We start from the raw sequence: 14,169 nt of genomic DNA on the forward strand, positions 1-14,169 counted from the left end.
TGTCTCTGCCAAAATTTCTCTATTCCAATCCTGTAGCCTGATGGTGACATCTATTTACTGTGGTTTCACAAATTACAGAATGAAAGATCAAATTGTTTCAAAACAGCACAAAGGGCCAACAGTAATTTTTATACTAGTGAGAAATTTTTAATGGTTAAAACTAGCTTACTTTAAAACTCTAAGAGCCAGGACCCAGAAGCAAAGGGCAGAATGCCACAGATGCTCTAATGTACCAAGGCACACAGAATCTCTAGACAGAGAGTTCATCTAGTCCAAACCAAACATTTGCAGCAGAAAAGGTAGCACGATCTTCTGCTCAACTTTAAGCAGCCTCTCTTAGCATCCTAGAAACTCTACAGGTCAATGATCTTGCCCTGATTCTCAACGGTTACTTTGTGGGTTTTGTTACCAAATACCAATTACAAGCAGGCTCAGGCATGGGGATTTTGAGGCAAGATTGGGAGTTCTAACCTTTGGTGACACATAGCAGTACACCTTCTTCGGTTTTTTCACCTTCTCAGGGGTGTGACACTCAGAGGGTGAATCTTCATCTTCTTCCTCAACAGCTGTGGAAGGCCGGCGCTGGGAAGAGCTCATGTGCATGGGTGGAAGATGCCACGGTGTGCTGGTACAGTTGGTAGCATTATAAAGATAAGCCTCAAAGTAAATGCTCATTCCTGAGGTGGACACATTGCGTTCGACAATATTCTTCTCATTCTCTGAAGTATAACAAGGAATAAGGTTTAAAGCAGGAGTCAGGGGAGAAAAAAAATTGCCCATCACTAGACCATTAGTCCACAGGACTCTAAGCCAAGTTTGGATCAAATATCAAATGTCTGTGAGGTTGGTCAGAAGAGTGTAGACATGCAAAGAACAAGTGGCCTGGGATAGAAATAGGACTAAATCACAGCTTTCCTTTCAACTTACCACTTAGGACAATAATGTCAAATTCGCCATTATTGATTGGCTGATTTTGGTATGAAATACAGGCATGGAAACAGCCTCGAGAATGCAGGGTGAGTCGCAAAAACACCTGGCAGGTCTGCCTGTTGGATGTCACTGACTTCTCAAATGAGACAGCAGTGATCTCTTCTTCTTGAGGACCAAGCTATAAGAGGAAAACAAAGCATCACTAAACATATATACTTTTCCCTATCTGCATGGCAATTTACTCTTTACAAAGAACTTTCCTATCTATAAGCTAATCTAAGTCTCGGGCTGGCCCCGTCGTGGCTTAGCGGTTAAGTGCGTACGCTCCGCTACTGGCGGCCCGGGTTCAGATCCCGGGTGCGCACTGACGCACCGCTTCTCCGGCCATGCTGAGGCCGCGTCCCACATACAGCAACTAGAAGGATGTGCAACTATGACATACAACTATCTACTGCGACTTTGGGGGAAAAAAAGGAGGAGGATTGGCAATAGATGTTAGCTCAGAGCTGGTCTTCCTCAGCAAAAAGAGGAGGATTAGCACGGATGTTAGCTCAGGGCTGATCTTCCTCACAATAAATAAATAAATAAATAAATAAATAAATAAATAATTGAATCATTAATCTAAGTCTCACAGTTACTAACGAGATAGGTACTGTCAGATTGAAGGAAGAGCAGCACAGAAGTTAGGCAGAAGGAGACAATAGATGGAAGTGAATTAGGAAGGGTGAGAATGACAAAGAAAGGAACACACAGAGAAACAAGGGAGGCTGCTTACCTCATGAATGGACAAAGTGTAATTGTGCTCATCTCTCAAGGATGTGGAATTGTTGGTAGGGTTGTCATATTCATCTCTGGGCACTATTTGAAGGGTGTGTGGCTGCCCACAGGTCAACACAAGAGTAGAAAAATGGCACACTATTTTCGTCTTGGAAGGAACCACCATTCCTGGAACAAAGACAATGAACCTAACATTTAGAGAGGTGCTTTTCAGGGCACAAAGATCTGCTCTTAGTGAGTCCTAGAGAGCTGGGCCCCCGCCCAACTCCTAGGGATAAAAAAACACCATAAAGACGCAGAGAGAAAGAAAGAAAACGAAAACAAAGAGATTAATTCAAATGAACTTGGGGGACTTATTTTTTACAAATTCCTAACCACTGCAAGCACTAAAAAAACATGAGAAAAGAACTTAGAAAAAACAGAACTGACAGTTACAGATATAGTACCTAGAATCCCACTGGGAACCTACGAGGGAGGCAGGTCTTAAAAACAAGTGCTAAACAATCGTAAAACAAAGAAACAAAGATCCCAAAATATTTAGATACAAATCTAACAAAACATATACAAGAATTATACGCTGAAAACTACAAAATGCTGATGAAAGAAATAAAACATGTCTAAATAAATTCAGAGGCATACCATGTTTATGAATTGTAAGACTCAACATAGTAAAGAAGTCAATTCTCCCCAAATGATATACAGGTTTAATACAATTCTTATTAAAGTCTCAACAAGATTTTTGTAGATTTAGACAATATTGTTCTAAAACTCATATGGAAAGGCAAAAGATCTACAATAGCTAAAACAATTCTGAAAAAGAAGAGTAAAGTGAGAAAAGTCAGTTTATCCAATTTCAAAACTTATTATACAGCTACAGTAATCCAGACTGTGCAGTAAAGGTAGAGGGATAGACATATAGACAATGGAAGAGAACAGAGAACCCAGAAATAGACCCCTCCAAATATGCCCAACTGATCTTTGACAAAGATACAAAAGCAATGGAATGGTGGAAAGACAGCTTTTTCAACAAACGGTGCTGGAACACCAGAAATCTGTAAGCAAAAAAAAAAGAATCTTAACCCAATATACAAAAATTACCTAAAAATAGATCACGACCTTAAATATAAAATGTAAAACTAGGAAACTTTTAGGAAAACAAACATAGGAGAAAATCTTCGGGATCTAGGACTAGTCAAAGAGTTCTCAGATACCAAAAGCATGATCCATAAAAGGAAAAATTAATAAGCTGACTTCATCAAAATTAAACACTTTTGCTTTGTAAAAGATCCTATTAAGGGGATGAAAAGGAAAGCTAAAGATTGAGAGAAAATATTTGCAAAACACATATGTAACAAAGGTCTAGTATGTAGAATATATAAAGAACTCTCAAAATTCAACAGTAAAAAACAAAAAACCCAATTGGAAAATGGGCAAAAGACATATTACCAAAGAGGATACACAGATGGCAAATAAGCACAGGAAAAGATGTTCAACGTCGTTAACCACTAGTGAAATGCAAATTAAAACCACCACACACTTAGAATGGCTAATAGAAAAAATAATGACAATATCAAACGTTGGTGAGGATGTGAATAAACTGGATCATTCATACATTGCTGGTGGGAAGGTAAAATGCTACAGGCACTCTGAAAAAGGGTTTGGCAGTTTCTTAAATATACTAAGCATGCAACTACCATATAACCCAGCAATTGCATTCCTAGGCATTTATACCAAAGAAATGAAAACTTATGTTCACACAAAAACCTGTACATGAATGCTCATAGGTTTATTCATAATACCCAAAAACTGGAAACAACCCAGATGTCCTGCAAATCTGAATGGTTAAACAAACTATGGTACATTCACAGCATGGAATACTAAGCAGCAATAAAAAGGAATCAACTATGGATACACTCAACCACCTGGATGAATCTCCAGAGAACTATGCTGAGGAAAAAAAGGGTATGTAATCTTTTGGTTACATACTGTATAATTCCATTTATATAACATTCTTGAAATGACAAAATTATAGAAATGGAGAACAGATTAGTGGGCTGCCAGGGGTTAAGAAATAGGCGGGATTTTGTTGTTAGTGCTGTCAAGTCGAATCTGACTCCTAGCACCCCCTACAGCAGAGTGGAACCCTGCCTGGTCTTTTTGCACCATCCTCTCATCTTCCAGCCCTATATCAGACAACACTCCGCTGCTGCTATTCATAGGGTTTTGATGGCCAATTTTTTCGGAGGTGGGTGTCCAGGTCCTTCTTCCTAGTCTGTCTTAGCCTGGAAGCTCCACTGAAACCTGTCCACCATGGGTGACCCTGCTGATATTTGAAATACCAGCGGCAGAGCTTTCAGCATCACAGCAACACGCAGCCGCCACAGTATGACAACCGACAGACGGGTGGGTATGATTCCCTGACTGGGAAATGAACCCGGGCCACTGGGGTGAGAGCACAGAATCTTAACCACTGGACCACCAGGGCTGGCTAACAAGTGGGTGGAGGAGGGAAAATGGGTGTAGCTATAAAAAGGCAACATGAAAGGGGCCAGCCCCATGGCCTAGTGGTTAAGTTCTGTGCACTCTGCTTTGGTGGCCCGAGTTTGGTTCACAGGCGCAGACCTACACCACTTGTTGGCAGCCAGGCTGTGGTGGCAACCCACATACAAAATAGAGGAAGATGGCCACAGATGTTAGCTCAGTGAGCATCTTCCTCCAGCAAAAAGAGGAAGATTGGCAACAGATGTTAGCTCAGGGCCAATCTTCCTCAACAACAACAACTACAAAAAAAGGCAACATGAAGGATCCCTGTGGTGATGGAAATGTTCTGTATCTTGATTGTATCAGTGTCAATAACTTGGCTGTGATATTGTACTTTACTTCTGTACGATGTGACTGTTGGGGGAAACTGGGTCAAGGGTATGCCAAACCTATTATTTCTATTTTTTTTTTTTTTTGTAAGGAATATCAGCCCTGAGCTAACATCCATGCCAATCCTCCTCCTTTTTTGCTGAGGAATACCAGTCCTGGGCTAACATCTGTGCCCATCTTCCTCCACTTTATATGGGACGCCGCCACAGCATGGCCTGCCAAGCGGTGCATCAGTGCACGCCTGGGGTCTGAACCCAGGCCGCCAGCAGCGGAGCACGCGCACTTAACCGCTACGCCACGGGGCCGGCCCCATCTGTATTATTTCTTACAACTGCATGAGAATCTACAATTACAGTCATGCGCCGCATAATGATGTTTTAGTCAATGAGGGACCGCGTATATGACGGTGGTCCCATAAGATTAGTACTATATAGCCTAGGTGTGTAGCAGGCTATACCACCTAGGTTTGTGTAAGTACACTCTACAATGTTCGCACAATGACGAAATCGCCTAACAACACATTTCTCAGTATCCCCGCTGTTTACTGACACATGACTGTATCTCAAAGAACTTAATTTTAATTTAAAAATAAAAGAGCTGGTACATAGTACAAGGATACAAATTGTTCTCCAATGGTGGCAAGAAAGTAGGGAGATGACAGTTCATGTGGAAAGGAGTCTGTGAGTGAGTCACTGAAGCAAAGGAGGACACACATGAAGAGGGAAATGGCTTAGGAGTTACCTTGTCCAGAGCCTTCCTCTGTTATAAAAGAAAGAAAACTGAGGACCAGTCAACCAAAGACACACAAATCTTCTTAAGGCCCCTCTCATTATGGTTTGACTCCAAAAGGTTCCCAAAGTCTTCTCATTTCTATGGATACCAACCTGGCCAGTATCTAATGGCACCCTCAAAAGGAAGCCACGGCAAAGCACATACAGCAGACAGGATCTCAACACACTAAAGAGATATGGTGCAGAACCAGAAGTCAGAGATTAATACTTTTAGGCTTCAAAGTCAGTGAGCATCTATTATCTGGCATAAAGGATACAAGTAGGGAAAAAAGTAGAGCTAGAGGCCTCAATTCTCAGACACCAGAAGCCTGGGCAGACATTCTTCAACTAGAGGTAAAATACGTATTGGCAGCGAGGGTGGGATTAGGGTCAAAGGTGCTTCTACTTCAAAAGGTTTCAAAAATCAGCAGAATTTACCTTTCGTCTATTTTGGCACCCTTACCCCTTAAGAACTTACCAGGCTGATGACCCAGCAATTCCACTCCTAGAGAAATAAAAACATATGTCCACACAAAAACTTGTACACAAAGGTTCATAGCAGCATTATTCATAGTAGTCAAAAATGAAAATAACCCATAGAGGAAAAGGAGCATGGATGTTAGTTCACGGCCAATCTTCCTCAGCAAAAAAGAAAAAGAAAATAACCCAAATGTCCATCAGCTGATGAATGGATAAATAAAATGTGGTATATCCATACAATGCAATATTATTTAGCAATAAAAAGAAACAAGTATTGATTCACGCTACAGCATGGATAAATCTTAAAAGCACTATGCTAAGTGAAACAAGCCAGTCACAAAAGGCCACATATTTTATGATTACACTCACATGAAATGTCTGGAGTAGGTAAATCTACAGAGGCAGTAGATTAATGGTTACCTAGGGCTGGGGGGTTTGGGGAAAATGAGGAGTGATTGCTAACGGGTACAGGATTTCTTTCAGGGATGATGAAAATGCTCTAAAATTGACTGTAGTGAAGGCTGCACAACTCTGAATTTTGAGGAACATTTAACTGTATATTTTAAATGGATGAATTACAGGGCATGTGAATTAATCTCAATAAAGGCGTTAATTAAAAAAAAATGACAAAGGAAGGAAGGGATAAAGAGAGAGAAAGGAAGAAAGAAAGAAAAAATATACCAGGTTGAAAAATCTTGTAGTAGGGACTGTAGGCCACGTTTAATCCACCAAGCTTCACTGAGATTTCGTAACGCCCAGCCTTCCGCACAGTGAAGGCCACCTTGATCACGTTGGAACTGGGCTCCTGGAGGACTTCCTGGGTCACTGGAATTTCCACTGCTAGCTCAACATGAGAGATGTGAACTCTCAGTCCCACAGGCCGATGTGCAGGGAAAGGCTGCCCATTCTTGTAGAATAACTGCCGTGGGGAGCAGAGGGGCACCCATTAGTGAGCAGGTGGAGAAAATTGTTTCCTGTCTAATTCAAGAGAGTGTGGGCAGACAGGACCTGGCAAACCTAGTACCTGCCTGTTCCGACAGGCCTGCTCACAAAGAGAGAAACAAATCCTCTCAGTGGTTCAAAGAAAACCATTAAATCATGAACAAATTTGGGCTGTCTTACCAGCCCTTTTTATTACATTATCACTAATCCAAATATAAAGGTTAAGTCAGCAGGTACCACTGGCACTGAGTGAACTAAAGTACCAGGCAAGGCAAAGTGGGTTCAGGCTATGGAGCCAAGCAGAATGCTGTAGAGAAGACATCACAGGGGCAGCAAACTTTTCCTGTAAAGGGTCAGAGAGTAAATATTTTTGGTTTTGTGGGTCATACACAGCTACCAAACTGTGGTTAACCACTCAAGTGTGAAAGCAGTCACAGGCAATACAGGAAGATGAGTGGGTGTGGCTGTGTTCCAATAAAACTGTATCTACAGAAACAAGAGGTGGGCCTGACTTGGCCCTGGGGCTACAGTTTACCAACCCCCAATCTATAACACCTAACTCTTTTCAGTAATATTTTTCTTATTTTGAAAAGGCAACATTAAGCTTCATACATGTTCAAAGCTAAGCACCCATTAAACCAAAACGATAGAGAAATTTGGGACCCTTCGGATATTAACAATTCTCAAGTCCCTGGGAGAGACTGAAAAATAAGGGAAGATGTTAATATTCCCGGCCAGCACCACCAACAGACTGATCTAGGCTCTGGAAAGCAAGTGACTCAAAAACCCCAATGGGTATGGAGACAGAAACATTCCCTTACATGCACTCGGAAGGCCATGCTGTGGCCCACCTCATAGGGGTCCTTCCAATCCCAGGAGACTTTGCAAGACCGGGGATCCAGGTAATTTCCCCGCACGTAGTCATAAATAGTCCGGTCCCCTCGGCGCTCACGGTCCTCATTCTGGAGGAAGCTGACTACACGTGCGGCAAGCTCAAAGAGGAACTTAATTGTGAAGAAGAATACAACCACAGACACTGTGATTCCACCTATGTAAAAGACAGAACACACATACCACCTGCCAATTACACATCACAGCTTCTCATATGGAGTAGTCTAACCATCTCTCAAAACTTAAAAGAAATGAGGATGAGATAGCAAGACTTCCAAAGACACACGATACTGGGTCACTACCTCTGTGGGTGAAGAGGGGAACTTCTATACCAGGGGTTAGAAACTACAGTCCTTGGGCCAAATCCCACCCACTGCCTGTTTTTGCAAATAAAGTTCTATTGGAACGCAGCCCCGCCCATTTATTTACATACTGCCTAGGGCTGCTTTTGCCCTACAGCGGCAGAGTTCAGTAGTTCTGACAGAGACTATTAACAGCCTGGGAAGCCAAAAATATTTACTCTTTGGCCCTTTACAGAAAAAGTTTGCCAATGCACATTCTATACCATGGACCAAATATAATGCCCCTCCCCCACCTTCCTGCATGTGCTGGGCCCTCACAGGGGTAGTAAAAAGAATGTGTGTTCTCTTCACTCCATTTGAAAGCCTTCCCCTCCCTTGTCCACTTGGCAAAAGCCCTCCCCAATCCCCAGCAGATGTAGGGGTTCCCTCTTCTGGGCTCCCTCAAACTCCTATACATTCATCTGTTATAACTTTTCTCCCCCTTGACCATCTCTCCCCTCATGTTATGAACTTCTTGAAGGCAGATTTTTGCCTTATTCGACTTTGACTAGGCAGGAAACACTGTCTGTCACTGACTATAATTACTCAATAAATATTTCCCAAATAAATGAATTCCACTGCCAACTATGTGAAGGTACATTCTGGCACGACTGCAAATATTTCTAAGTCCATTTTCAGGGGGAAAAGGGGAGGACAGAGGCAAAAAGGATGTAAGCAACCCTAATAGAAAGATAATAAATCACTCCATAACGTACAAATAACGTAAAACATCAGGTCCCTTCAACGCCGACAGACAGCCCAGGATCACAGCTGCAGCTGCAAAAGAAAACTTTCATTTAGTTTTTCCTCCCACTCTTCCTTACAGCCATCTCAGAGAGAGACAAAGCAGAGCGTATGGCTTGAGCCAACTGTCTCCAGCCTTACTATCCCTGGCCTCTCTCTCTAGCTTGACAGGTGCCCTACGACATATTTCAGAGAAAGAGAATGCATCATTCTCCCTAAAGACTTTCAATCTCCCGACCACCCTAGGAATACCACAAACAGCCACTTGCTTTATTGCTAATTACAAAATGCAATAACATGGCTTTCATCTTCTTAGATCCAGGGCCCCAAGACAGTTTCCTTCCCCCCACACAAAGTGGTGCTAATTAACACAAGCCAAGAGGATAATGGAGTCACTTTCCCCGCATATTTGCCTTCTGGAAGTAATTCATCTAAGTAGAAATAGTTATATAAAATGTGGATTTTTAAAAGCAGTATTATTATCATCATGTTGGCATTATGTAATTAAAATGAACCCTGGGTCATCCCAATAATAAGCAGTGGGCATGTAGGAGAAGTCATTTTTGCTGTTACCAATCAAACTAATGGGCCCTGTGGAAGATGAGCTCAGAAAGGCCAAGGAGAGGAACAAAAGGAGAAGACTGTACTTCTCATCCTAAGTGATGCCTGCCAAGGTCAGAACAATTCAAACAGGGGCCAGAGTTGGAGGGGAAACTTTCACTGTTATTAAACTTGTTTCCAGGATGAGACTTCGATCTTCATTACCCATATGAACCACCCAAGGTACTGCCAAGGAAAAATGCAATGTACACTGACGTTCATACCTAATCAGAGTTCTGACCTTAGTATAGGCTGTATATGCTCTCTAGTCTACGCTGCACTGAATTGATTCTTTCTTTTCAAGTCAATATACATTAAGGTCATCAATGTTATCTCAACCCAGCACCTTTTATCAGCACTAGAATATTACTTAGAGACAAGACAACTGAAAATTTCTAGGTTCAGATTTGGGAGGGACCAAAACAATTTTTTTGTGTGTGTGTGAGGAAGATCAGCCCTGAGCTAACATCCATGCTAATCCTTCTCTTTTTGCTGAGGAAGACTGGCTCTGAGCTAACATCTATTGCCAATCCTCCTCTTTTTTTTCCCCCAAAGCCCCAGTAGATAGTTGTATGTCATAGTTGCACATCCTTCTAGTTGCTCTATGTGGGACGCAGCCTCAGCATGGCCAGAGAAGCAGAGCATCGGTGTGCACCCGGGATCCGAACCCGGGCCGCCAGTAGCGGAGCGCGCGCACTTAACCGCTAATCCACGGGGCCGGCCAAAAACAACTTTTTTTTTTTTTTTTTTTTGGTGAGGAAGATTGGCCTTGAGCTAACATCTGTGCCAGTCTTCCTCTACTTTGTATGTGGGTCACCGCTAGAGCATGGCTTGATGAGTGGTGTGAATACACGACCGGGAACCGAACCCATGAACCCGGGCCGCCGAAGCAGAGTACGCCAAACTTAACCACTACACCACTGGGCCAGCCCCTACAAGGTGTGCTTTTACGTCTAACTGTGCTGGAAAAATTTAAGAGAGAGGCAGAAAATGGCCATTAGTTCCTTTGATAATGTACCCAATGGAATCCATAGAGAGTAGGTAATTTGAGGAATGACCATGCCAAGTTTCATAGAAATCCCTATTTAGCCTGGTGTCTAAAGTCCTACGAGAAAAGAAATCCACACAGGGAACATTAACACTGTCAATACACACGGATTAAGCTGCTTCCCAAAGGGTCTATTATAAAGAGACAATATACAGACCCCAAATTTGAGATCACAACTACTGAGCCTCCTTCCCAAGCAAGTATCTCATCTCCCGGGACCCTATACTGAAAAGCTGCTATCATCTCTCAAAAAGCATCTATCTGCACCTTATAGGATATGCTAGGTGACTTGGTAGAACCAAAACTCGCAGTTTAACTGTCTTAGGTACTCCCTCAGTTGGATGCCATCCAATCTGATCCTGGATGTGAAAATCTGATCCTCAGCGAAGTTAGCATTTAGCAGAAAATGAAACGTATGTGGCTGATGTTATAGGACTTGTGATCTCAAGTCTCTTGCTCCTTGGAGAGAAAAGAGCAATGCCAAATTTATGGCACATGGCATGAGGGCTGCGAAAATTTCTATCTACTACCTCTGACAATGACAACAACCTTTTCTGAGAGGCAGCTGACAAGCAGTAAGGCCCAGGGCTACAATTAACTGTGTGACCTGTCTGGCTTCAGAATTCTCATTGCTGTGAAGAGTTGAGATTTAATCATTTCTATGGCACCATTTCCTTTAGTGTGACAGGACTTCAATATAACTTCCCACAGCCATCAAGACTCTAAAATCAAACAGTATAACAAAGAGTGTAATACAGAGGATAAGAGCATGGACTCTAGAACTAGACTACCTAGCTGGGTTCAAGCCCATCCTCTGCAATGCACAGTGTGACCCTGGACAAGTTGTTTAATGTCTCTACAGAGTGCCAGTTTCCTTATCCGTCAAAAGGGGATAATACCTGTGTGTATCTCATAGAGGTGCTGTGAGGATTAAATGAGGCAGCACATGTAAACAGCCCTGTGCCTGGCACACAGTGAGTTCCATTTTAATTATTATAATTATTATCAATAGTAATAGCAGCATCACTACTCCTTCACTTCAGAGCCAAGGAGACTCAGGGAATCAGTCTACTGGCCCACATTTTCTTCAATGGGAAAAGCATCAGAATTAAAAGATATAGTTTCTCTTACCATACTTAAAATCTCTGCCCATATGATAGTTCTTTATACTATTCTAATTTCACGTCTGAAAATTTTTATAAGGAAGAGTTAAAAGTCATCCTAGGGGCTGCCCGGTGGCACAGCGGTTGAGTGAGCACGCTCAGCTTCGGCGGCCCAGGGTTCACAGGTTCGGATCCCAGGCGTGCACCGATGCACTACTTGTCAAGCCATGCTGTGGCGCCGTCCCATATAAAGTAGAGGAAGGCGGGCACAGATGTTAGCCCAGGGCCAGTCTTCCTCAGGAAAAAAGAGGAGGATTGGCATCAGATGTTAGCTCAGGGCTGATCTTCCTCAAAAAAAAAAAAAAAATCATCCTAAAATAATTCATCCAACGAACACTGAGTACCTACTTCATGTGTCAGGTACTGCAGGAACAGTGTCAAACAGCCACAGTCTCAGTCCTCATGAAGCTGGCAGTAACGAGCTTGACCTTGTTGAGTCCTTGTCCATTTTTTCCCCATTCACTTATTTCTCAACCAAATGATCATCACTGATCTAGATCATCTAAACCTTTTCTAAGTCAATTCTATATTTCTACTCCAATTCCTTTTATTATTTAAAACTCAGCATACCAATTACTACTTTTTTCCAAACAACTCTCCTCTCTTCTCCTTGAAACCTCCTTGTGACCAGGGAATTAGCTCTGACAATTCATCACTCAGTGATTTGACCTTTACAAAATATCCTGCTTCTCTACAATAGCTCTCAAAAACCTCTTCAACAATATTACTCCTCTCTCAATTTTACCCATGGTTACATTTTGAACTTGCCTTCCTTCTACATTTTCCCCCTTTCTTATTCCTCCTGAATGATGTCATGAAGCCTCCTTATCTTTGACAGTCAAATCACTTTTATTCCAGATTTCACTTCTGTTTTGTAGGCATTTTTTGTCCTCTTACCGACCCTGTCAGGGCTCTCTCTGCTCTGTCTCTGCTCCCATCCCCAGCCACAGCATTCTCCTTGGCCGCATCTCCCACAGTACCTTGTTACTCATCCTATGATCTATCTGAATCAGATCCTTTACACTTTTACACATAAGCTCTGAAATGTCCCATCTCCAAACCTTCATAAAAGTCATTTCCTCTGCCTAGACTATCCTCTGCCCTCTTAGTGTCTACCTACGGACAATCTCCTAATCCTAAAGTCTAGGGAAGATCCTATCTCCCCTCCCTGAAATCTTCCCTGAGCCTCAATTTAGAAATTCCTTCCTTCCTCTGTATTCCCACATCACTTCGTTACGATTTATCTTATAGCACTCATATCTCTTTCATTTTAGTCCCTTGTTTGTTTTATTTTCCATTTCAGAGTGGTAAATAACATGAGGCAAAAACTAGTCTTAAAAATTCTCCACAGCATCCAACAAAATTGTATATAGTAATTGCAATAAATATGAATAAAATACCTGAATGGTTACGGTCAAAAGTCTTCTTTTCTTTGTCCAGAATGCTTACAGATCAGGAATTTTCCACATGGGACCTTCCTTTTAGATACAGTTTTTAAAGACTTCTGTAATTAGCAGTACATTCACTTGAGCCAAGGGTTAAAAACTCTTCAGATCAAAAGTTGCCAATTTATTTCAACTCAACAAGTATGTATCATATACCCACGACTAGAGTCATGGGTTCTCATGCATGGCATGGTGTCCAGTTTTATGGTCCTATTTTCCTAATCTTGAGCTTTTATTTTTCTACAACAGTTTCTATAGCACCCTCCACTTTCTGCTGCTCACACTTCTTCATAAAATTATTTTGGAACTCTTCCTGAGTCTAACTCAAGCACAAAGAAGCAGTATGTTAAGCCTCTGCCATACTATTTCATGCAATTCAGCTACATGAGTATTCTGTTTGTTTTCAAGTTCATCTCTTTAGTGTTCTTGCCCTTATACAATTCAGCAAATTGTGATACTCTAAGCTAGCAGAATAACTGTAGTAGCAGTAATGTAATACTACCTCCTTCTTGAGCCACTTATGATAGGCAAAACACTGCACTTAGTGCTTATATATGTTAGCCTATATAACTGTCACCATAACAACTTGGTGAAATAAGCACTATTATTCTCATTTTATAGATAAAAAAAAACAAAAAAACCTGGGCTTAGAAAAGTTAACTTGCTGAACATCCCCCAGCTGGTTAAGTGACAGAGCTGAGACTCAAGCCAGTGTCTGACTCTGAAGCCCAGTATTCTTAGTCTCATACAACACTGAATCATGAAAAAGAATGGAGTCATAGGGATACTGAAGTATTTGGGAAGAGAAAAGATTTAAGAAAAGAGGTAAAAGCATGTATGAAAAACATTACCCAATCTTACTGTGAGGAATCGCATCATGAGGCTAAAATTAGAAAGATAAACGCTTATGGCCCTTTTTTCAAGCTTTTGAAATAAAAACAAGGCATGACAAAGGAAAATGGAATGCAGTACCAATATCTAACGCGGAAATATCACCTGCTTACTACAAGATCCTGGGCAAGCTGCTTAATACTACAGCACTTTGCCTCACATCGCCTACAAAAGGGGGAAGAGGGAGGTGGAAATACTTAAAAATACCTCTTTCAAGGGAATGTTAGAAAGCTGACTGACATACACATTCCAAAATTCTTTGCGTTTTTAGGAGTA

The 14,169-nt window shown here is 41.8% G+C and overlaps 1 protein-coding gene across 5 annotated transcripts in view; it reads right to left on the reverse strand.

Annotated features, from left to right (window-relative positions):
• The window catches only part of AREL1 (apoptosis resistant E3 ubiquitin protein ligase 1), a 42,208-nt gene that overhangs the window by 13,466 nt on the left and 14,573 nt on the right, over positions 1–14,169 (reverse strand). For 2 of the 5 annotated variants that reach the window (XM_058567361.1, XM_058567358.1), the window contains exons 3-9: positions 8,719–8,779; positions 7,592–7,818; positions 6,510–6,747; positions 5,827–5,853; positions 1,706–1,875; positions 928–1,108; positions 472–719 (exon numbers count right to left, since the gene is read on the reverse strand). In XM_058567361.1, the coding sequence (XP_058423344.1) occupies positions 472–719; positions 928–1,108; positions 1,706–1,875; positions 5,827–5,853; positions 6,510–6,747; positions 7,592–7,818; positions 8,719–8,734 (1,107 nt within the window). In that variant the 5' untranslated portion in view covers positions 8,735–8,779. Of the gene's footprint in view, positions 1–471; positions 720–927; positions 1,109–1,705; positions 1,876–5,826; positions 5,854–6,509; positions 6,748–7,591; positions 7,819–8,718; positions 8,780–12,957; positions 13,062–14,169 lie in introns of all 5 variants that reach the window. The other 3 variants (XM_058567359.1, XM_058567360.1, XM_058567362.1) reach the window with 3 other exon arrangements.

The sequence above is a fragment of the Diceros bicornis genome, chromosome 24 (assembly GCF_020826845.1).
Source record: "Diceros bicornis minor isolate mBicDic1 chromosome 24, mDicBic1.mat.cur, whole genome shotgun sequence".
Classification (NCBI taxonomy): Eukaryota; Metazoa; Chordata; class Mammalia; order Perissodactyla; family Rhinocerotidae; genus Diceros; species Diceros bicornis.